This window comes from Balaenoptera ricei, chromosome 5 (assembly GCF_028023285.1).
Source record: "Balaenoptera ricei isolate mBalRic1 chromosome 5, mBalRic1.hap2, whole genome shotgun sequence".
Classification (NCBI taxonomy): domain Eukaryota; kingdom Metazoa; phylum Chordata; class Mammalia; order Artiodactyla; family Balaenopteridae; genus Balaenoptera; species Balaenoptera ricei.
Window position 1 is genome coordinate 38,143,675 of NC_082643.1, and position 22,401 is coordinate 38,166,075.

The window sequence follows — 22,401 nt, forward strand, 5'->3', positions numbered from 1 at the left end:
TAGCAGTACTGTTCATTCACTCTTATCAATGTAAGGATTCAATCGAAATCATAGAATTTATTGCTATTTCTGTTGTTAGAAATTTGAGTACTTTCGGTTTGGGCTGTTTGAGATAATGATGCTGTGAAGATTCTTGTACATGGTGTTTTTGCATGTATTTCTGTTGAATACATAAGAGTGAAAGTGGTAGGTCATATTTTTAAAACTTGAGTAGATAATGCCAAACAGTTTTCCAAAGTGATTATACCAATTTACACTTTATTAGCAGCACATGGGTTTCAGTTGTTGCATACATATCCCTGCCAATACCTTGGGTATTATCAGTCTTTTAATATTGAATATTCTGGTTAGTATATATTGCTGTCTCGTTCAGATAATAACTTCTGTATCACTATTTAGTAATGATAGTGAGCATCTTTTAATAGGGTTATAGGGCATTAAGATATCCTCTTGATGAAGTGTCTCTTGATTTAAGTCTCTTGTCCCTTTATTGTATTGGGTCATCTGGTTTTTTTCTTTATTACTTAAGATACAAGCCCTTTGTTGGAGATATACTTTAACAGATACCTTCTTCCACTTGTGGCTTACCTTTTACTCTCTTCATGATACTCTTTGAAAAAAACAGAAGTTGTTAATTTTAGTGTGGTTCAATTTATCAGTCTTTAAAGTTAGTACTGTTTGTACCCTGCTTAAGAAATCTTCGCTTACCTTGAAGTGATAAAATAGTCTCCTGTATTATCTTTTGGAAACTTTTTTTTATCTTTCAAATTTAGTGAGGTTGTGAAGTATATATTGTATGTATGTGTGTGCACACACATACACATACCTATATACACATACCTGTGTATAAGTCTTACTATACATTCAGTATTCTCTTCCATTGATCGATTTTATTACAGTGTGTTAATTATGAAAATCTTAATATTTGGTAGAGAATATCTTCCCAACTTTTTTCTCCATAATTGTCTTGACTCATCATAGCCCTTATATTTCCACATGAATTTTAGAATCAGATTGTAAATTTTTACCAAAAAAATCCTACTGAGAATTTGATTGGAATTGAATTGAACCTGTGGCTCAATTTGTGAAGAAATGACATTTTTATAGTATTGGGCCTTCTGATCCATGAAAATTATAGATCTATCCATTTATTTAGACTTTCTTTAATTTCTCTAAACATTCAGTAGCTTGTAAATATTTGTGTAAATATCTCCTACATTTTTTATTAGATTTATTCCTAGGTATTTAATGTTTTTCAATGCCATTGTAAAAGGTGCCTTTTCTATTTTTGATTGTTCCTGATTATATAAATACAATTTATTTTTTATGTATTGAATAAAACATTTGAGTATAATGGTTTGTTTTGGCTCTACATTATTTAAAATTTTTCTACATACACAGTCATGTCAATTGCAAATAATGAGAAATTTTTTCTTCCTTTCTACCCTTATACTTTTCTTTTTTCTCTTGCCTTATTGCACTGGCTAGAACCACTTGTCCAGTCTTGAATACAAATAATGATAGAAGGCATCCTTGTATACTTTCAATATTTCTCCATTAAGGTATGATGTTTGCTGTGGTTTTTATTATAGAAGCCCTTTATCACAGTAAGAATAGTCCCTTCGAGTCCCTTCCTAGTTTTTTAAGAGGTTTTATCACAAGTGGGTGATGAATTTTTTCTGTATCTATTTAGATAATTATATCATTTTGTCTATTATTCTTTTAATGTGGTGAATTGCATTGATTGATGTTTGAATGTGACATCAGTCTTGCATTTCTGAAATAAACCCAGTTTGGTCATGGTACATTATCCTTTTTATGTACTATTGATGAATTTGATTTTTGATACTTTCTTTAGGATTTTATGTCTATGTTCATTCATAAGATTGGCCCATACTTTTCCTCATAGAAACATTAGGAAGTTTTTTCTCTTTTACCATTCTATGGGAGAGTTTGTTTAAGATTGGTGTTGTATATTTTTTGGATATGTGGAATATCATTTAAGAAGCCATCTTAGTTTAGAGTTTTCAGCCTTTCTTTTATTACATTGTATGCATTTCCAGGCTACAAATTGATCTCTTAAGTATGGTTATAGCTGCATCACATACGTTTTGATGTACTTTATTTTTATCATCATCTTTTTGAAAATATTTGGATTTCTTCTCACGAGTATAAATTTCTAAACATATGAAGATTCTTGTAGTTATATTTTTTTTATTTTACTATGATTGGAAAGTATATTATGTATCATTTCAGTCCTTTGTCTTGTTTTTTAATGACCAATTAAAGTAAATATTTCATGCCTGCTTAAAAAGGATGTGTTTGCAGTTGTTAATTGCTGTGTATTAGTTTGCTAGGGTTGCTGTGGCAAAGTACCACAATCTGGATGGCTTCAGCAACAGAAATTTATTTTCCCACAGTTCTGGAGGCTAGAAATCAGAAATCAAGGTGTTGATGGGGCCATGTTCCCTCTGAAGCTGGTAGCGGAGAATTTCCTTGCCACTTTTAGCTTCTAGTGTTTGCCAGTAGCCCTTTAGTTCATTGGCTTATAGATGCATTATTCCAATCTCTGCCTGTGTTGGATATGGTTATCTTCTCCCTGTGTGTCTCTGTGTCTTTACGTGGCATTCTCTTCTCTGCGTTTCTCTATTCCTATAAGGATATCAATCATAGTAGAATTAGGGTCCGCCCTACTCCAGTATGACCTCATCTTAACTAATTACATTTTGCAGTTACCCTATTTCCAAATAAGGTCACATTCTGAGGTACTAGGGGTTAGGACTTCAATATATCTTTCTGGGCACACAGTTCAACTCTTAATATAAATTAGGCCAAGTTTACTAATTGTATGTAAATTTCTTTATCTTTCATGATTTTTGGCCTGCTTATTCTATTACTATGAGAGGCTCATGAAAATCACCTACTATGACTACAAATTTATCTTTTCCTCCTTTTGGTTCTGTCAGTTTTTGCTTTTTATATTTTGAGGTTGTGTATTAGGTGCATAGAAATCTAGAATTGTTACATTTTTCTGGTGAAGTGTACCTTTTATTATTATACTGTGTCATTCTGTCTCTATCATGCATTCCTGCCTTAAAGAATACTTTTTCTGATATTAACATAGACTTACAAGCTTTCTTTTGATTAGGGTTGCATGCATATATTTTTCTATATTTTAACTTTTACTTTCCCTGTATCTTAGTCTTAAGATGAGCCCAATATATGGTTAGGTTTTGTTGTTGTTGCTGAAGTTTGTTTTTGTTGAAAGTCTGTGTTTTGAGTTTGCTCAGCTTGAACTGAATATACTTATTGAAATGCATAGAATTAAGTCTGTTGTCTTGCCATTTGCTTTCTATTCCTTATTCTGTGTCCCTATTCTATTTCCCTTTTCTCCTTTCTTGCCTTCTTTTGATGGATTATTTATTTGCCCTTTTCTCTCTTCTTCTTTTAGCTGTATTAGTCATAGAGTCTTTATTATCCTTTTAGTTATTACCCTGTAGACTCCAACATGTATTCTTAACTCACTGAAATCTAATATTAATTAGTGCTTTTATTCCATTCCAGACAATGCAAGGACCTTAGTACACTCTAACTTTTTAAATTTTCTCTTCCAGTTTTGTGTAGTGTCTTGATATTTCTGTATGTCTTTAACTTATATGTTTTAACTCCCCACATACCTAATTATAATTTTTAGTTAATATAGATTAGTATTCATTTACCATTTATATATCATTTCCTTTGCTCTTTATTTCCTCCTATGCGTCAGCTATGATTATTTCTTTATTCTGCTCAAAGAACATTCATTTGTGTTTTCTTTGGTATGAATACACCTATGACAGGTTACCTCAGTTTTGTTTGCCTGAATATGTCTTTAATTTACCTGCCTTTTGAAAGGGTATTTTTACTAGATCAGCAGTTACTTTCCTTTAATTCTTTGAGGTTATTAATTCCACTCACTGTCTTCTGGCTTCTGTTGTTTCTGTTGAGCAGTCAGCTATAATTTGCTTATTACTCCTTTATTGTAAACCTCCCCACCCCCCAGCTACTTTTAATATTTTCTCTTGTGATTTTCACAAGTGTTACTGTGATAGACTTATGTGTAGTTTTCTTAGTTTTTATCTTAACTGGGACTTTCACCACTTCTAAAATCTGTGGATCAGTGTTTTTCACTTGTTTTAGAAAGTTCTAAGTGGTTCTGTTTTCATATATTGCTTTTGTCCCATTTTGTCTATCCTTTCTATATGGTACTCCAGTTATACATTTCTTAGACCGTTTTACTGTATCCCGTTTATCTACTATGTTCTTTCTGTTCTTTTCCATTCTTTTGTATGTTTAGTTTGCATATTTTCTTCAGACCTGTCTTTTGGTTCATGAATTCTTTTTTTCATCTGTGTCTAACATGATAAAACCATTATTTGAATTTATTTCTCAGTTCTAAAATTTCATTTGACTTTTTTTTATGATTTTCACTTTCCCTCCAAAATTTTCAGGTTTGTTTTTTATTTCCTTGAGTATATTAGTCATAATTATTTTATTATCTAGTTCTGAAAACTTTATCTACATTTCCTGTAGATCTGTTACTGTTGACTTCTGTTTCTTGTGCTTTTAGGTCACATTGTTTTATCTCTTTATTTGATTGGTTCTTTTCTGAATTCCAGATATTGTATATGAAAAAATGTGGAGATAATTTGAAAGCGAACATGCTGTTAACTTTATTCAGAGAGGATTTATTTTTGCTTCAGAAAGGTGACCAAAGGACTGGCAATCCCAGATTGTCTTAATCCAGGCAGGGATTGAGAAGATTTGAATTTAGTCATCATTAAAGTTGGTCTACTTCTGGTTCAGTTTTATTCACGGTTCCAGACTTGCCTCATCAGTAGCTCCTCAGTTCCAGTTTTTGTCCTCTTATCCTCAGAAATTTGTCTGTCTCTTGCCATCTTCCCTTGCCTTTCAGATTCTTTAGAATTGGCCAATCCTCCTAGGCAAAACACACCTCCAGAAGATGTGCACACCTCTTTGGGTTTCTTGTCTAAGATCACAGTCCCACAGTTCTTCAGTCTTGGCCATTCTCAGTGCTTTCATGTAGGTAGTTTTGCTTTTAATAATTGTCTAGGTGTTCTAGTTCTCACTGGGGGGAGTTGATTAAATTACCTGTTTTGTTATGTAAAAATCAGAAAATATTGTGACTCTTTTTTCTGCTGAGTTATCTTCAAGATGGGTATTTAAAAATCTGTAGTTTTATGTGGATCATCAAACATTTTTCATTTGTTCATACTCTAATGCAGTTTCTTAGCATAGCTTTGGATATACATTCCTATGAAGAGAGATCCACCAAAATGGATGGATGTCCAGAGTTGTACTATATATGGCTAAACTAGGCTTCTAAAGTTTAGCTGTTAATAAGCCAAATATTTTTTATGGTTTGTATTATTTTGACCATTTATTTCTTTTTAAGGTGAAAAGAAAGGATATTGATATTTTTCAAATTCACTTAGATTCTTTGGCTATCTTCTTATCAAAAATTGGGCAATCTCAGTTGTTTTTAAAATTCTTTTCTTATTTTATTGGTAGAGTAGTACTTCTTGGAAAAACCAACTAATAAGGACTTAATTTGTATAGAAAGATATGTTTTTTCTGTTAATGTATTAACTCATAATTTTCATTCCAAAATCAAAGTACTGTTCTCTTTGTTCATCTTTGCAGAACTTCAGAAATAACTATCACTTTTTTCTTTTCCTCTAAATTTATTTTCATATTTACTGATCAAATAGTTTTTACCTAAAGTTATCAAGGATTCCATGCACTTCCAAGATAAGGGGTAACAACAATCTAAAGACTCAATTATTTTCTGTCTTCACTGCTTACAGACAGGGAACACAACCTCTTCAGCCTGGACCTATGTAGAAGAATTTGGAGAAAATAAACAGGTAAGAAAAAGTCTCTTAGGAATATTAAGTGATATATTTAATTTCCAGAAAGCCAGTTATAAATTATTCTTCTTATGGTTTTAAGAAGAAATATTTAAAATTGTTCAATGAAACCTTGTGAAAATTTTTAATTATTATAGCTTTGTTAATTATAGATGCATTAAGCAAAGTTTTAAAAAGTTAAACTGACTTCTATGTTTCAGGTCTTCTGAAAACTTTTAACATGCTAGTGTGTACATTGTGAACCACCAGGATGGCAAACAGTATTAAGGTAGATGTAGTTGGAATGAGTGTATTATAAAGTAGATTACCCAGAATTTCTCAAACTTATTTGAAAATGAAACTCTAGTTTTTTCAAACTTACTAAACCAAAATTATTATTGATACAATTTAGAATAAAAGTTATGTTTATTAGGATTCACTGTTTAGTTTTTCCTACATGGTACTGAGAAGGATAAGTTTTAGTAGGAAGCTAAAGGTAGTTTATAGTTTGAGTAAAGATTATTACTATCCAAACTCCTTTTTACATGTAGAGGCAAAAAGAATGTTGTAGTTCCCTGGGTAGTAATCCATGTGTTCTTGAGTAGGTTACAATCCTAGTTTGCTATAGCTTGGATCATAATTTTCCCTCTCATAGGCTGCTCTTTTATTCCTCTTTCCAAAATGGTATAGAAACTAGCATTAAAAGGAATTTGACATAATTCAATCTCTTAATACAAAGGTAGCAAACTGGAAGCTCTTGATATGATTTGTTTGGTCTCTTCAGTTTTTTGAAAGGAAAGCAACTGGGTTTCATTTCAGTACAAATAGCTGGACAGCATTTGTTTTATATTTGGTCCTTTTTGAGTTCTTCTTTTGTTTGTTACATCTTGGCCTCTGAAGGCATTTGAGTTTGTAATTGCTGTGTTTAATGTATTTTAAGAATTTTTCTGATTTGTTTTTAATGTTTTCCCATTATATAGTATCCCTATTAAAAGTTCTTCCCAAACTGATTTGCCAACTTGTTGAGTGAAATAACTGTTTCTATGGTCAAGTTTGGGAAGAACCATGTACTATATATACTCCCCTTGGAAATCATAATGCATGTTAGCATCCTGAATAATTGTAGTAGCAATTTGTTTAGCTGTTAAACCCATCTTTCCTAAAATTTTCCCAATGTTTTTTGGCCTAAGGGATTCTTGTTTTGACAGGGTACTTGAATTGTGTGGGATGTCGTTTGAGAAACATTTAAACTAACCTACAGAAACACTTGGGATTTCTTTATAACTTTTTTGAGGTATAATTGAAATACAATGAAATGCACATATTTAAAGTGTACACTTTGGTCAGTTTTGCTTTATGTATAAGTCTGTGAAATGACACCATAATCAAGAAAATAAACATTTCTATCACCTCTACTATAATCCATTCCTCCTTCTACTGTCTTTCCCAGGCAACCACTGAACTGATTACTGTCACTATAGTGACATTAGTTTGCATTTTCTAGGATTTCAAACCCTTGTTTTTGAAGGTTTAAATTATAATCTTTAGAGATAATTTAGAATGAAACGGCTGTAATTTCTTAAAAATAAAAGTACTGATATCTGACAAAGTATATGTTTATGATTGTTATACAATATCAAAGTTTCAGAGTAAGAATTTAAAATCCAAATCACTCTTTCAAAATTATATGGGAAAATACGTTGTAAATTAAAAAAATAATTTAGTTGAAAACAGAAATAGATGATTTTTCCCCCAAAATTGAATCTGAAAAATATAATCATCTAGTAAAATCAGAGAACTAATTAATTAGAACCTTATAAGGAAACAGTTATAGACAATAATTTTCTTATCCAGCCACCTGTTACTAAGATTATCATACTCAAACCCTCCTATAAATCATCTTAAAACAGAAATAGTGGCCTGAGTTACCCTGTGGGCCTAGTCTTAGAAAAAATATTGGTCATTGCACGTCTACTTTTTGCCCTTTGCTGTCAGTCACCTGATAGGAAAAATTAAGTAGACAATAAAAATACTTTTTAAAAATTGAATTGAAGTAGGGAAAGTAAATGAAGTAAGAATGCCAGTAAATTTGATAATACTAGTGTATTCCAGCCAAAAGTATCACTTAAAAATTTATAGTTAATGATTTTTAAATATTTCATAGGTTATAAGTTGCTTAATAATTACCAACTCTGAAAATTCTTTCCTCTGCCTTATAGTTAGCTCTTGGTCTTCTGTACTAGGAGAAAGTACAAAATAATAAATGATAAATGTTAATATTCTAATACAGATGATTTTTGTAAATCTCTGTCTTTGTATGTATAATAAATACTGTTACCAAAAACTTGTTTTGCAGATGAAATTCAGTGGTTCAGTAAAAGAAGGTTATTGAGTTATTATAGTTATGGCTCTTGGAATGTTAGAAATTGAAATAGTAAATAGTAAATAGTAAAATGAAATAGTAAAATAGTAAAATGAAATTTTACTATTTTAGTAGTAAAATGTAGTAAAATAGTAAAATAGTAAAATGAATTTTTTTCAAAAATTTTAATAAAGATCTCATAGAAATCTAAAGAAATGCTTAAAATATGTATTAAGGTGGGAAATGTATTTCATAGGTCAAAATATCAGGTGCTTCACCCTTATCCATTGCTGTTGGGAGTGTTAAAATGGTACAGCTGCCTTGGAAAATATTTGGCAATACCTCAGAAAGTTAAACATAGAGTTTACCATATGACCCAGCAATTCCATTCCTAGTTATTTACTCAAGAGAATTGAAGACATATGTCCACACAAAATCTTGTGCGTATTATTCCTTAGCGACATTATTCCTAACGGCCAAACGGTGGAAGCAACCTGGATGTCCATTGACTAATGAATGGATAAACAAAATGCAGTATCTCCATACAGTGGTTATAAAAAGGAATGAAGTTCTGATACATACTACATGGATGAACCTTGAAAACATTATGCTAAGAAGCCAGTTAAAAAAGACCACATAAATTATGTGATTCCTTTTATATGAAAAATCCAGAATAGGCAAATCTATAGAAACAGAAAAATTAGTGGTTGCTGGGTCTGGCAGAGAGGGAATGGGGGGCGATTGCTAGATTGTGCAGAGTTTCTGTTGAGGGTGACGAAAATGTTCTGGATAGTGGAGTTTGGTTGCACAACTTTGTGAATATACTAAAAACCACTGAATTGTACACTTTAAAAAGGTGCATCAAAAAGAGAGGGGGTGGGTGTGAAGGTAGAACTCAGAGCTAACAAGGAAAAGTAAAAAAACCAATTATGAAGAATTTACTTTCTAATGGAAAATCAGTTTAAAGAATATCTGGTCAGAAACAAACTAAAAGAAAAAGATTAGTATGAGAAGACACTTTCAACTGAACTCACTTTAAAGTCTCTATTAAGGGTTTCCCTCTCCATATGAAACAAAAGCAGCTAGAGAATCTGTGATGTTCGGTCAAGAGGTGTAAGAGAATTAGAAACAAAAAAGGGACAAACAAGAAGAGAGTAAATCAGTATATATCTATTGCTTAGTTTTCACTGAGGAACATATTGGTGGTATTCGTCTCTTGTGCTGGACAGAGAAAGGTAGGAGACCAAATTATAATCGCTGCAGAGGCGGGACTGGCAAGCAGGTGATGAATGTGCTGCCAGGCTCTGCTCTTGCGCCCATGTCAGATGTGGCGCTACAGTTACTACTCACTTTCTTGCTCATTCCAGACACAGCTTCAGAATCTTTTGGAACCCACAGTCCTTTTAGCGATTACTGCTTAATTAGAATTGTCACTTAAGGTTAAGCCTATTTACTAGTCTTAATATAGGTCAAAGTTATTCTGTAAAAATGTATCCATTCAACATATAAATGTGAAATTTTAGAGGATTTGATCAAAATGTTATCTCTAATAATTATATTAAAGCGTTATATTAGAGCAAGTTACTCTCATACGTTTTTTATTTTTGTGCAGAAGGGTCTTTTCTTCAAATGAAGTGTTACATAAAAGTTTAGCACATAAAGCAAGGGAATGCAGAGCTGTGTGAGTTGAAGTGGGAAGTGTGGGCGTGGGTAGGCTCAAGCAGAAGCCAGGTAGCTTAGAGCGCCCTCTACTTTATTTCTCTCCCCCTACGCACAACAACCTTTTTTTTTTTTTTTTTTTTTTGGCTGTGTTGGGTCCTCGTTTCTGTGCGAGGGCTTTCTCTAGTTGTGGCAAGTGGGGGCCACTCTTCATCGCGGTGCGCGGGCCTCGCACTATCGTGGCCTCTCTTCTTGCGGAGCACAGGCTCCAGACGTGCAGGCTCAGTAATTGTGGCTCACGGGCCCAGTTGCTCTGCGGCATGTGGGATCTTCCCAGACCAGGGCTTGAACCCATGTCCCCTGCATTGGCAGGCAGATTCTCAACCACTGCGCCACCAGAGAAGCACCACAACAACCTTTTGAAACGCTTTCTCTCAACCCAGTTTTGAGAAGATTGCCAGAGTAAAAAAGCTTGATCAAGTGGAAATAATACTTTCCTAGGAACTGGGAAGCCTAATTTTTAATTTGTTTTTTTCTCCATTTAACTGTGGGAATATGGAACAGTCACTTAATCAACCATCTTTTGTCTGTAATATTCTTCAGTGAAAGAGGTGGTTTGAATTAGAGATTTCCGAGGACTCAACCTATTGCTATTTAATATTTTGATTTAGAGAATCTAATTAGTCAAAAACTTTATTGATATCAACGGTAAAAAGACAAAGCTAGTAAGAATGATCAAAAGGCTTGAACAGGGCTTCCCTGGTGGCGCAGTGGTTGAGAATCTGCCTGCTAATGCAGGGGACACGGGTTCGAGCCCTGGTCTGGGAAGATCCCACATGCCGCGGAGCAGCTGGGCCCATGAGCCACAGCTACTGAACCTGCACATCTGGAGCCTGTGCTCCGCAACAAGAGAGGCCACGATAGTGAGAGGCCCGCGCACCGCGATGAAGAGTGGCCCCCGCTTGCCGCAACTAGTGAAAGCCCTCGCACAGAAACGAAGACCAAACACAGCCAAATAAATAAATAAATAAAATTAAAAAAAAAAAAGGCTTGAGCAGATACTTTACTAAAGATGTTCAAATGGTCACTAAACACATTATTAGTCATAAGGGAAATCCAAATTAAAGCCAAAATGAGATACCATTCATATCACTGGAATAGCGATGATTAAAAACACTGGCAATAACAAATGTTGGTGAGTGTTTGGAGCAACTGGAGCTCTCATATTTTATTGATGTGAGTGTAAAAATGGTCAGAGTGCACTGTTCGGCAGTATCTATCTCTAACCTACCACCCAGCAATTCTACTCTTACTTATTTACCGCAAAGAAATGAAAATATGTATCCACAAAAGGACTTGTATAAGAATGTGCATAACAGCTTTATCCATAATAGTCAAAATTTAGAAACAACCTAAATCTTTATCAACAGGTGAGTGTGAGCAGATAAAGAAATTGTGGTATATTCATTCAATAGAATACTACTGAACAATAAAAAGGAACAAGCTACTGATATATACAATATGAATGAATCTTAGAAATTATGTTGAGAGAAGACTTAAAAAAATACTTTAAGAATACATTTTATCTGAAGTCCAAGAACAGTCAAAACGAAGCTATAGTGATAGAAATCAGAAAGTGGTTGCCTCCAACAGAAGGGCTCTTTTTTTTTTTTTTTTTTTTTTTATTGTTAGCATTTAACAAGTTAGCACTTTTTTTACCCCCAAATTGTAATGCCTAATAGTCGTATTTTTCAGGATATATATAATTACTGGATTTATTTATTTATGGCTACATTGGGTCTTCGTTGCTGCGCTCCAGCTTTTTTTTTTTTTTTTTTTTTTTTTTTTATGGCTGTGTTGGGTCTTCGTTTCTGTGCGAGGGCTTTCTCTAGTTGCGGCAACCAGAAGGGCTCTTGACTGGAATGGATAATGGGAGCTTCTAGATTGATGGACATGTTTTATATCTTGCTTTGGGTGTTGGTTACATAGGTTTATACAGTTATCAGAACTCACTGAAATGAACACATAGGATGTATGCATTTTATTGTATGTAAATTGTACCTCAGTTTAAAAAGTGTTAATTAAGACAGTTGAATAATTCTCAGTGTAAAACTTAAATTCTGAAATTGGCTCTGTATCATTCCCTTAAGAAGAGGGGGAAAGGGGAGTAATATCCCAGTCTGAGGCAGAAACAGTGGGATTGAAGAGCTAAGGATGTTCATTGGGAAGAAAAAGCAGGGGTGGGCAAGTAAGTATATGTTAGGAATATTAATTCATTTGTTAATTTGTTAATCAGTGATGTTTTCTGATTTTTATTGTCTGTGATATGTAAGTTGTATGTTAGGGGAAAACATGGTTCATCTAGGTTTATCTCACAGTTATTGTCTCAAGTTTGACATGTATTATATTTTCTAATCACCCAGATTTTTCCCAAATATATTTAGATTCTTAAATTGTAAAAATTTATTTTTGAAATGCTTATAAACATCTGAAGCTTTTCATTTCCTAATCTTTGTAGTATTAGGGGGAAATTTTTTTTCTTGATTTATCCTCTATGAATAAAGTCATCAAAGTGAACTTTTAATATGATACTTTAGTCTCCTTAAAAATGTGAGAATAAAACAGTCCGTTAGGGTATTTGTAAATTGAAGGTTTACATCAGGGGAATATCAGAAATACAAATTTTCAGACCTGATAAGCACTCTGCTAGTAGCCAGTTGTCTGTCTATCTTCTTTGTGAAATCTTCTCCTGAAGATCTCTTTTTTATCCACATTTCATGAATGAGCTGCATTAGATCTTAAATGGATATAAACCCAAAGTGAAAGTGATTTCTCTGAAAACTACATTTCCCCACATACAGAAGTATAACTATTTAAAGATCTGTTCTTCTAAATCATGTTGTCTATACCACACTGTTAAAATTTGAAAGAGCTAGTTATATATACCTGCTTAATAAGGAATTTATTGTATTTGCGTGATAACGTTTAGAAGGAGAGAATCAGAACTTTTTTTTTTTTAGCAGTTATTTGAATTATCAGGAACACTAAGGTTTTTGTTTATACTCAATGCCATAACGCTTCAGGCAAAGTGGATCCATTAAGAGAAGAAAAAAGTTCTCTAATACCTAGAGTTATCCTACTTTTGGATATTAGAAAAGCAAATGGTGTCAAAGTCATTCCTTATCCAGTTTCAAAATACTGAAAATATTTTGAACTGTATGCCTTGAATGTATTTATGTCTTCTTGGAACAAACTGCTTTTATTGATCTTATGGTACCATTAATAAAAATAAAAAGGTTATAAAATTATTCTAATTAGAGTTTTACAGGCTAGAAATTAAACCTATATTTAACTGATTTTTATTTTTTCCATTTTTTTTCTTAACTAGGTCCTTTCTGATGTTGCTTGAACTTATTCTCCTGCAGTTGATCTCATTCCTGTTGGCTTAATATTAAGTCCCATGACAATACTAAGTTAACATTCATTTTTAGGCCTCATTTATAGCACCAGGAAAATATAGAAAAAACTTTACCTGTGCATTAGATGACCTAATTTCTTCTGTTCCTAGAAACACCATACCTTTTATAAATAATCACTTCATAGTCATTTTCACACCCTTGGCTTACTCTACACCAAAGAACATAGTTGAGTTTTTGGAAAGTACAGGATTTACAAATTTGGTCTTTAGTACTCACACACATCTATAAACATTATAACTAATGAAGCAGGAAATTATTGATATATAAGATGAATGTTTATTGTGGAACAGTAGTATTTCAAATGTTGGTTTCTAAAGAAATAATTTGGTTTAATTTTTGGATTTTTCTGTACTGTAAGTTGATAATGGTTTCTTGAAGTTTATTTTATAAAGGTGATTCATTTTACTGTTTTATGGTACCAGTAGGATTCTAATGTTAAATTGGTTTGTGGGGTTGTATAAATGTTTACATTAGTATTTAAATAATGAAATATTAGACAGTTTTTGCAGTCCAGGGGTAAATATGTCTGCTGGTTTGATACCTAATACAGTTTCAAAAAAGAAGCAAATATGAATTCACTGTTTTATGTCTTTTCTTCTTGGACGATCCCGTAGTGTCAGTACCAGATTTAAAAGGAGCTTCCTTGTGGATAGAGCAAGAGAAATCAGAGGTTCTCTTTTTCGGTGATCATAAAGACACAAAACAATTAATAGATATCCAAGAATGCATTCTAGTAAGATCTCTGAAGCATAGTGTCAGTGAAAGTTTACGTAATACTGACTGATGAAATTACCAGGATTTGCAATGCAGTGAATGCTGAAACAGTCTTTACCAGCAATATAAGATTATCAGGATTTTGAATGTTAGAACATTATGTTAAACTGTGATTATAGTTTTAATGCTTTGTTTCTTTGAATTAAATTTGTAACCATAAAGATGTGAAGCATAATTGTTACGTATTTATTTACAGACTACAATTTCCGTCGCAGCTCAATAAATAGTCTTTCCCCTGTTAGTGCTACCCTCTCTTCTGGGCCTCCCAGCCTGCTTCCTTACACTTCAAGGCCTTATTCTTATCCAAGCTATCCCTTGTCACCAACAGTATCACTTGCTAATGGCAGCCATGTTGGACAGCGGCTATATATCTCCAATCAGGCCTCATTCTTCTGAAGAAAATATTATAAACAGGGGTATGAAAGTTTCCTTGTAAAACATGCAAATTAAAATACTGTTTTATTTTAGAATCGGGTTTGTACATTTGGTTTTAAAATGATAATTATATATTTATTTCAACATAGTAAATATCAGTCACAATTCAGAATAACCTCCCATTGTAAAACTTTTAAAAATGCTAAGTTTAAAAAGTTACTTAGTGATTTCTCTTGATAAAGTTATAACAAACTGCTGTTCTTTTTAAACTTTTGGGATTTTAAATAACTTCTGATTCCTGAGTGGTCAGTAGAACCCAGAAGTTTACATTAAATTTTTTCATTATAACTTTGCTAAATAGAGTTTCTCAAGTATTAAAGCACTTGCAGACAATGGTTACACTAGATTTGATTACCAAGGATCACTATCTGTATTAGCGATTAGAACAATTATATAAACAGAAGCATCTAACTATTATGTAGAAAGAAATGAAGGGCAAAAAGATTAAGACGCAGATTTTGTGCAGTACTAAAGAAAAAGCAATCTACCATTGTGGTCCTTGAAAATAACTATAAATATTTTAGTTAATTGTTTGTTGTAGAAATACATTATAATTTTGCTGTTAATGTATTTAAGGTTTTTATAGTTATGCTCCATTTGTGTTTTTGATATTCACTGTATAGTTCTTTGAGTAATAAGTGTTACGGTTTTTAATGTTGAAATCATGTGTTAATTTTTGTACTTGAATTCAAGTTCTTTGACATTAAATATACGATGCTTCTAATATGCACGTGTTTCACTTTTGTTTATTAGTATGGACAAAAAAATTAGCTCTCACAATCGCCTTGACCTTCTGAGAACGATTTCCCCTACTTGGTATACATAGGCTCAGTGTCTTCATTGGGACCAAAGCAAAGGATACTGCAGAAAGAAAATTAATAGTTTTGTGAAACGTAACCAAAGTCCTTTTCAGGGACCAATAGAAATACTTTGTTCATGAACCCAGTGACGTTTCCTTCACTTTTTAATGAATAATTAATGAATCCAGGTCATTTGGACTGTTTAATAGTTTATTAGCATCTATTTTACATCTGTAATCAGTTTCTAATGGCGGTTTGCATAATTTATAGAGACAAAAATCTTTCCTCTTAGAATACCAGACATTAACTTTATTGATCAACTCATTGTATGGGGTATAGGGTTTTCATTAATAGAATATGAAATAGTTGCATATATTTCTTCTACTAAAGTTTTTTCTAGCAGAAGTTATTGGAGAGTAAATTAGTTTCTTTTTTCATCCTCTAAAGAAAGTTCATTCCATCTAACTATACGTAATACTTTCCAGGTTACTGCCTTAGATCTTCTAATTTAAATGAGCATAGACATTATACTTAACTAGCATTAATTTTTTTCTGACATCTGATTTTACAGTTTTAACTCCTGTGACTCACATGTTCATATCACTCCTTCAGCAAGCATAACGAGTATTTATTTCATTAGCTACTGTGGAAATACCTTTGGGATGCAGAGGTGACTCAGATTGCAAACCAGAAGATAAACAGACAACTTAGTTTTTCATAGAAACATTTGGAATGGCCCAAATAATAATAATTACAAGTTCCCACATAACTTTTTCACTTAAAATACTACACAGTTGACCCTTGAACAATATGGGTTTGAACTGCACAGGTCCACTTAATACATGGATTATTTTTTCAATAAATATGTACTGCAGTAGTACACCATCCATGGTTGGTTGAATCAGCCAGTATGGAACCATGGGTGCTAGAGGGTGGGAACCCCCAACCCCTGCATTCTTCAAGGGTCAATTGTATATCGCAAACAATTCAGAGAGCTTACTGACCACATAGTGTATTTGGAGGTCCATAGTTATATGGTGGGAAACGTATAAGCTTTGGCATCAGGTTTGATTACCACTTCTGCCAAGTAACAGCTCTTTGAACTTGTACACATTTTTTAATCTCTCTGAGCCATACTTTCAAATCTGTATAATCACGATATAAATAAACCTTATAATGTTAAAGGTAAAACACTTGCTAAGTAGAAGGCACTCAAATGGTAGACTATATTGTTTAGGTATAATTATATAAAGAATATAGTAGTCATTTATTTGTACTGGTTTTTCATTCCTTCTGCCACCTTCAACCAGAAATATATAAATCAGTGCATTCATATCAAGCACTGTCTCTTTCTATGATGTTATGGTTGAGCAGTTTTATTCATACTGCATATGAAATTTCATTTGACTTGTGAACATAGCTACTAATTATTTGCTGCATTAATTCTTGTAGCACAGGCTCTATAATAAGCTATCGACCACAGCCATTATTGGTAAGTTTCTTAGCTTGCAGCTCATTGGGCAGGGAAACACTTCTAAAGACAGCTCTTTATCAAATTCTTTGTACAATTTTGTGCCAGGGGCTGTGGCTGAGATGTTCTACTAAGTAGCCATGATCCCTTGGCTTGCATAAAATCCCTTGTAAGCAGAAAGAAAGGTTATGCAGAAAGTTTAACCTTACCTCTCTTTAGTTTTTCTTTTACAATATTGGAGTGGGAAAGTTTTCCCTAACTATGACTCAAAATCTAGAGGCCATAATAGAAAAATTTGGTAAGTCCAATTTAAAAAGGAAAGCCTGTGTGGCAAGAAAGTGCCGTGGGTCGTGTCAAAAGACAAATGATGAACTTGAACAATAATGGCGAATTGTTTCACAAAGGGCTAATCTCTAATGTTTCTAAATTTCAATAAGATCATCCACTCAAGAGGAAAATGCACAAAATGTATGAAGGCAGATGACAGATGGCCCTTAAATGTATGAAAAGGTGCTTTATCTCACTCATAAGAAAAATGCAAACTAAAAACTCAGATTTGCAGAAATTCAAAAGGTTGTTAAACCTTTGGAGGCATTGAAGGAAATGAGCATTCTCATACATTGCTGGTGGGATTATAAACTGGTGTAGAGAACAATTTGGCAGCTATCATCCAAAATTACAAATACTTAAATCTTTTGATCCAGCAATCCTACTTCTGGGATATACTTGCATATGTGTGCGAAATGGTATGTGTAAAACACTATTCATTGAAATAGTTTTTTAACCCAAATACCCATCATTAGGGGACTGATTAAGTAAAATAATAAATTTATTGGTGCATAATAAAAGGTTGTACAAAAGAATAACAATACTCTTTATTCCTAATATAGAACGAGAGATGTGAAAAAAGCAAGTTTCCGAAATATGTGTGTAAGATCCTATGATGTATTTTGGGTAAAGAGGGAGAAAACATTTGTATGTGCTTATATATTTGCACACCAAACTGTGGAAGGATTACAAAAATCTAAATGATTATGAGGAAAGCATACAAGATCACACTTTAAAAGTTTCCTTTACTTCAGACACAGTGCTATGATAATCTATCTATCTATCTATCTATCTATCTATCTATCTATCTATCCTATATTTTATCTAAATTTCTTTTAGCTAAAAAGACATATCTGTTCTCAGAAACAAAATGAAGATCTTTAGTGAACCATATCCAAACAAAAACACATTAGGAAAAACTACACTGATGTATTTACTGAGTGACCAGAAGTTAATGGGTTTTGAGTAGGGATTTAGGGCAAAATAAACACATGTGGTAAATGCAGCAATGCAATCAGCTATTCACTTCACCAATTTTGACTCAATGGGTTCAACGTACTTGAAATGTGTCAATTATTATGTGTGCGTGAAGCATGTATAATCTGATAGTAAAAACAATGAAGACCTCTAAGATTTGAAACAAAGTTGTGTTATTTTAGGCAAATAATTCTCCTCCTTCTGAAAAACAGGTCTTAGCTCTTGATTTGGCTTAATAGAGACTGACCCGCATGAACTGGGTGTTACTTTATCACCACGTACAAGTCCAGCAGCACCACCATCAAGTGGAAATGGCATATCACAGTCTAAAGAACTTTGTGCTATACTGCCGTCCTTTGCTCAATCTTTTGTATTATGGGGATTCCTGAAGTCAGTTGGCTAAGGGGAAACATTTTGGAAATAATGGAACTCACCAAAACCCAAATCTCTTTACACATCCTCTGTAAACTATACAGAACAACCAAAAGCAAATAAAGCCACACATGATCCACACCTTTCGCACAGCTAGAGAACACTACAATTTGCAAACTACTCATAAGTAAAAATAAATATGGATAACAAATTCCAGAAGTGTTTTATTTTATTATTGAGATGTATTTTACATATAACACTATATTAGTTTCAGGTTTATAACAATGATTAAATATTTGTATATAAAAATAAATCTTAACGTCCATCACCACACATACTTACAAGTTTTTCTTGTAATGAGAACTTTTAAGATCTATTCTTTTAGCAATTTTCAATGTACAATACAGTATTATTAACTATAGTCACCATGCTGTACATTACATCTCATGACTTATTTTTTCCTTTTTTAAATTTTTTATTTTTTACATCTTTAAAGGAGTATAATTGCTTTATAGTGTTGTGTTTCTGCTATACAACAAAGTGAGTCAGCTATATGTATACATATATCCGTGTATCCCCTCCCTCTTGAGACTCCCTCCCACCCTCCCTACCACTCTAGGTCATCACAAAGCTTTGAGCTGATCCCCCTATGCTATGCAGCAACTTCCCACTAGCCATCCATTTTACATTTGGTAGTGTATATATGTCAATGCTCCTCTCTCACTTCGTCCCAGCTTCCCCTTCCCCACGTGTGTCCTCAAGTCCGTTCTCTACGTCTGTGTCTTTATTCCTGCATGCCACTAGGTTCATCAGTACCATTTTTTTAGATTCCACATATATGCGTTAGCATAAGGTATTTGTTTTTCTTTTTCTGACTTCACTCTGTATGACAGACTCTAGGTCCATCCACCTCACTACAAATAACTCAATTTCGTTCCTTTTTATGGCTGAATAATATTCCATTGTATATATGTGGCACATCTTCTATATCCATTCATCTGTTGATGGGCATTTAGGTTGCTTCCATGTCCTGGCGATTGTAAATAGTGCTGCAGTGAACATTGTGATACATGACTTTTTGAATTATGGTTTTCTCAGGGTATATGCCCAGCAGTGGGATTGCTGGGTCGTATGGTAGTTCTATTTTTAGTTTTTTACAGAACTTCCATAGTGTTCTCCATAGTGGCTGTATCAATTTACATTCCCACCAACAGTGCAGGAGCATTCCATTTTCTGCACACCCTCTCCAGCATTTATTGTTTCTAGATTAATTGATGATGACCATTCTGACCAGTGTGAGGTGATAGCTCATTGTGGTTTGATTTGCATTGCTCTAATGATTAGTGATGTTGAGCATCTTTTCATGTATTGGTTGGCAAACTGTATGTCTTCTTTGGAGAAATGTCTATTTAGGTCTTCTGCCCATTTTTGGATTGGGTTGTTTGTTTTTTTGATATTGAGCTGCATGAACTGCTTGTAAATTTTGGAGATTAATCCATTGTCAGTTGCTTCATCTGCAAATATTTTCTCCCATTCTGAGGGCTTTTTGTCTTGTTATGGTTTCCTTTGCTGTGCAAAAGTTTTAAGTTTAATTAGATCCCATTTGTTTATTTTTCTTTTTATTTCCATTACTCTAGGAAGTGGGTCAGAAGGATATTGCTGTGATTTATCATAGAGTGTTCTGCCTATGTTCTCCTCTAAGAGTTTTATAGTGTCTGGCCTTCCATTTAGGTCTTTAATCCATTTTGATTTTATTTTTGTGTATGGTGTTAGGGAGTGTTCTAATTTCATTCTTTTACATGTAGCTGTCCAGTTTTCCCAGCACCAATTATTGAAGAGGCTGTCTTTTCTCCACTGTATATTCTTGCCTCCTTTATCAAAGATAAGGTGACCATATGTGTGTGGGTTTATCTCTGGGCTTTCTATCCTGTTCCATTGATCTATATTTCTGTTTTTGTGCCAGTACCATGCTGTCTTGATTACTGTAACTTTGTAGTACAGTCTGAAGTCAGGGAGCCTGATTCCTCCAGCTCCATTTTTCTTTCTCAAGATTCCTTTGGCTATTCGGGGTCTTTTGTGTTTCCATACAAAGTGTGAAATTTTTTGTTCTAATTCTGTGAAAAATGCCAGTGGTAATTTGAGAGGGATTGCGTTGAATCTGTAGATTGCTTTGGGTAGTAGAGTCATTTTCACAATGTTTTTTCTTCCCATCCAAGATCATGGTGTATCTCTCCATCTACTTGTATCATCTTTATTTTCTTTCATAAGTGTCTTATAATTTTCTGCATACAGGTCTTTTGTCTCCCTAGGTACGTTTATTCCTAGATATTTTATTCTTTTTGTTGCAATGGTAAATGGGAGTGTTTTCTTAATTTCATTTTCAAGTGTTTCATCATTAGTATATAGGAATGCAAGAGATTTCTGTGCATTAATTCTGTATTCTGCTACTTTACCAAATTCATTGATTAGCTCTAGTAGTTTTCTGGTAGCATCTTTAGGATTCTCTATGTATATTATCATGTCATCTGCAAACAGTGACAGCTTTACTTCTTCTTTTCTGATTTGGATTCCTTTTATTTGTTTTTCTTCTCTGATTGCTGTGGCTAAAGCTTCCAAAACTATGTTGAATAATAGTGGTGAGAGTGGGCAACCTTGTGTTGTTCCTTATCGTGGAAATGGTTTCAGTTTTTCACCATTGAGGATGATGTTTGCTTTGGGTTTGTCATATATGGCCTTTATTATGTTGAGGAAAGTTCCCTGTATGCCTACCTTCTGGAGAGTTTTTCTCATAACTGGGTGTTGAATTTTGTCAAAAGCTTTCTCTTCATCTATTGAGATGATCATATGGTTTTCTCCTTCAATTTGTTAACATGGTGTATCACATTGATTGATTTGCGTATATTGAAGAATCCTTGCATTCCTGGCATAAACCCCACTTGATCATGGTGTATAATCCTTTTAATGTGCTGTTGGATTCTGTTTGCTAGTATTTTGTTGAGCATTTTTGCATCTATGTTCATCAGTGATATTGGCCTGTAGTTTTCTTTCTTTGTGACATCTTTGTCTGGTTTTGGTATCAGGGTGATGGTGACCTCGTAGAATGAGTTTGGAAATGTTCCTGCCTCTGCTATGTTTTGGAAGAGTGTGAGAAGGAAAGGTGTTAGCTCTTCTCTAAATGTTTGATAGAATTCACTTGTGAAGCTATCTGGCTCTGGGCTTTTGTCTGTTGGAAGATTTTTAATCACAGTTTCAATTTTAGGACTTGTGATTGGTCTTTCATATTTTCTATTTCTTCCTGGTTCAGTCTTGGAAGGTTGTACTTTTCTAAGAATTTGTCCATTTCTTCTAGGTTGTCCTTTTTATTGACATATAGTTGCTTGTAGTAGTCTCTCATGATTCTTTGTATTTCTGTGGTGTCAGTTGTTTCTTCTCCTTTTTCATTTCTAATTCTATTGATTTGAGTCTTCTTCCCTTTTTTGCTGATGAATCTGGCTAATGGTTATCAATTTTATCTTCTCAAAGAACCAGCTTTTAGTTTTATTGGTCTTTGCTATTGTTTTCTTCACTTCTTTTTTCATTTGTTTCTGATCTGATCTTTGTGGTTTCTTTCCTTCTGCTAACTTTGGGTTTTGTTGTTGTTTTTCTTCTTCTTTCTCTAATGCTTTAGGTATCAGGTTAGGTTGGTTATTGGAGATTTTTCTTGTTTCTTGAGGTAGGATTGTATTGCTATAAACTTCCCTCTTAAAACTGCTTTCCCTGCATCCCATAGGTTTTGGGTTGTCATGTTTTCATTGTCATTTGTTTCTAGGTATTTTTTGATTTCCTCTTTGATTTC

General features: G+C 33.5%; 1 protein-coding gene across 1 annotated transcript in view; it reads left to right on the forward strand.

Annotated features, from left to right (window-relative positions):
• Positions 1–14,579, forward strand: part of RBM46 (RNA binding motif protein 46) — a 78,266-nt gene extending 63,687 nt beyond the window's left edge. Inside the window, exon 5 of the mRNA XM_059923961.1 lies at positions 14,380–14,579. Within this exon, the coding sequence (XP_059779944.1) occupies positions 14,380–14,579 (200 nt within the window). The remainder of the gene's footprint in view (positions 1–14,379) is intronic.
• Positions 14,580–22,401: the final 7,822 nt, after the last annotated feature.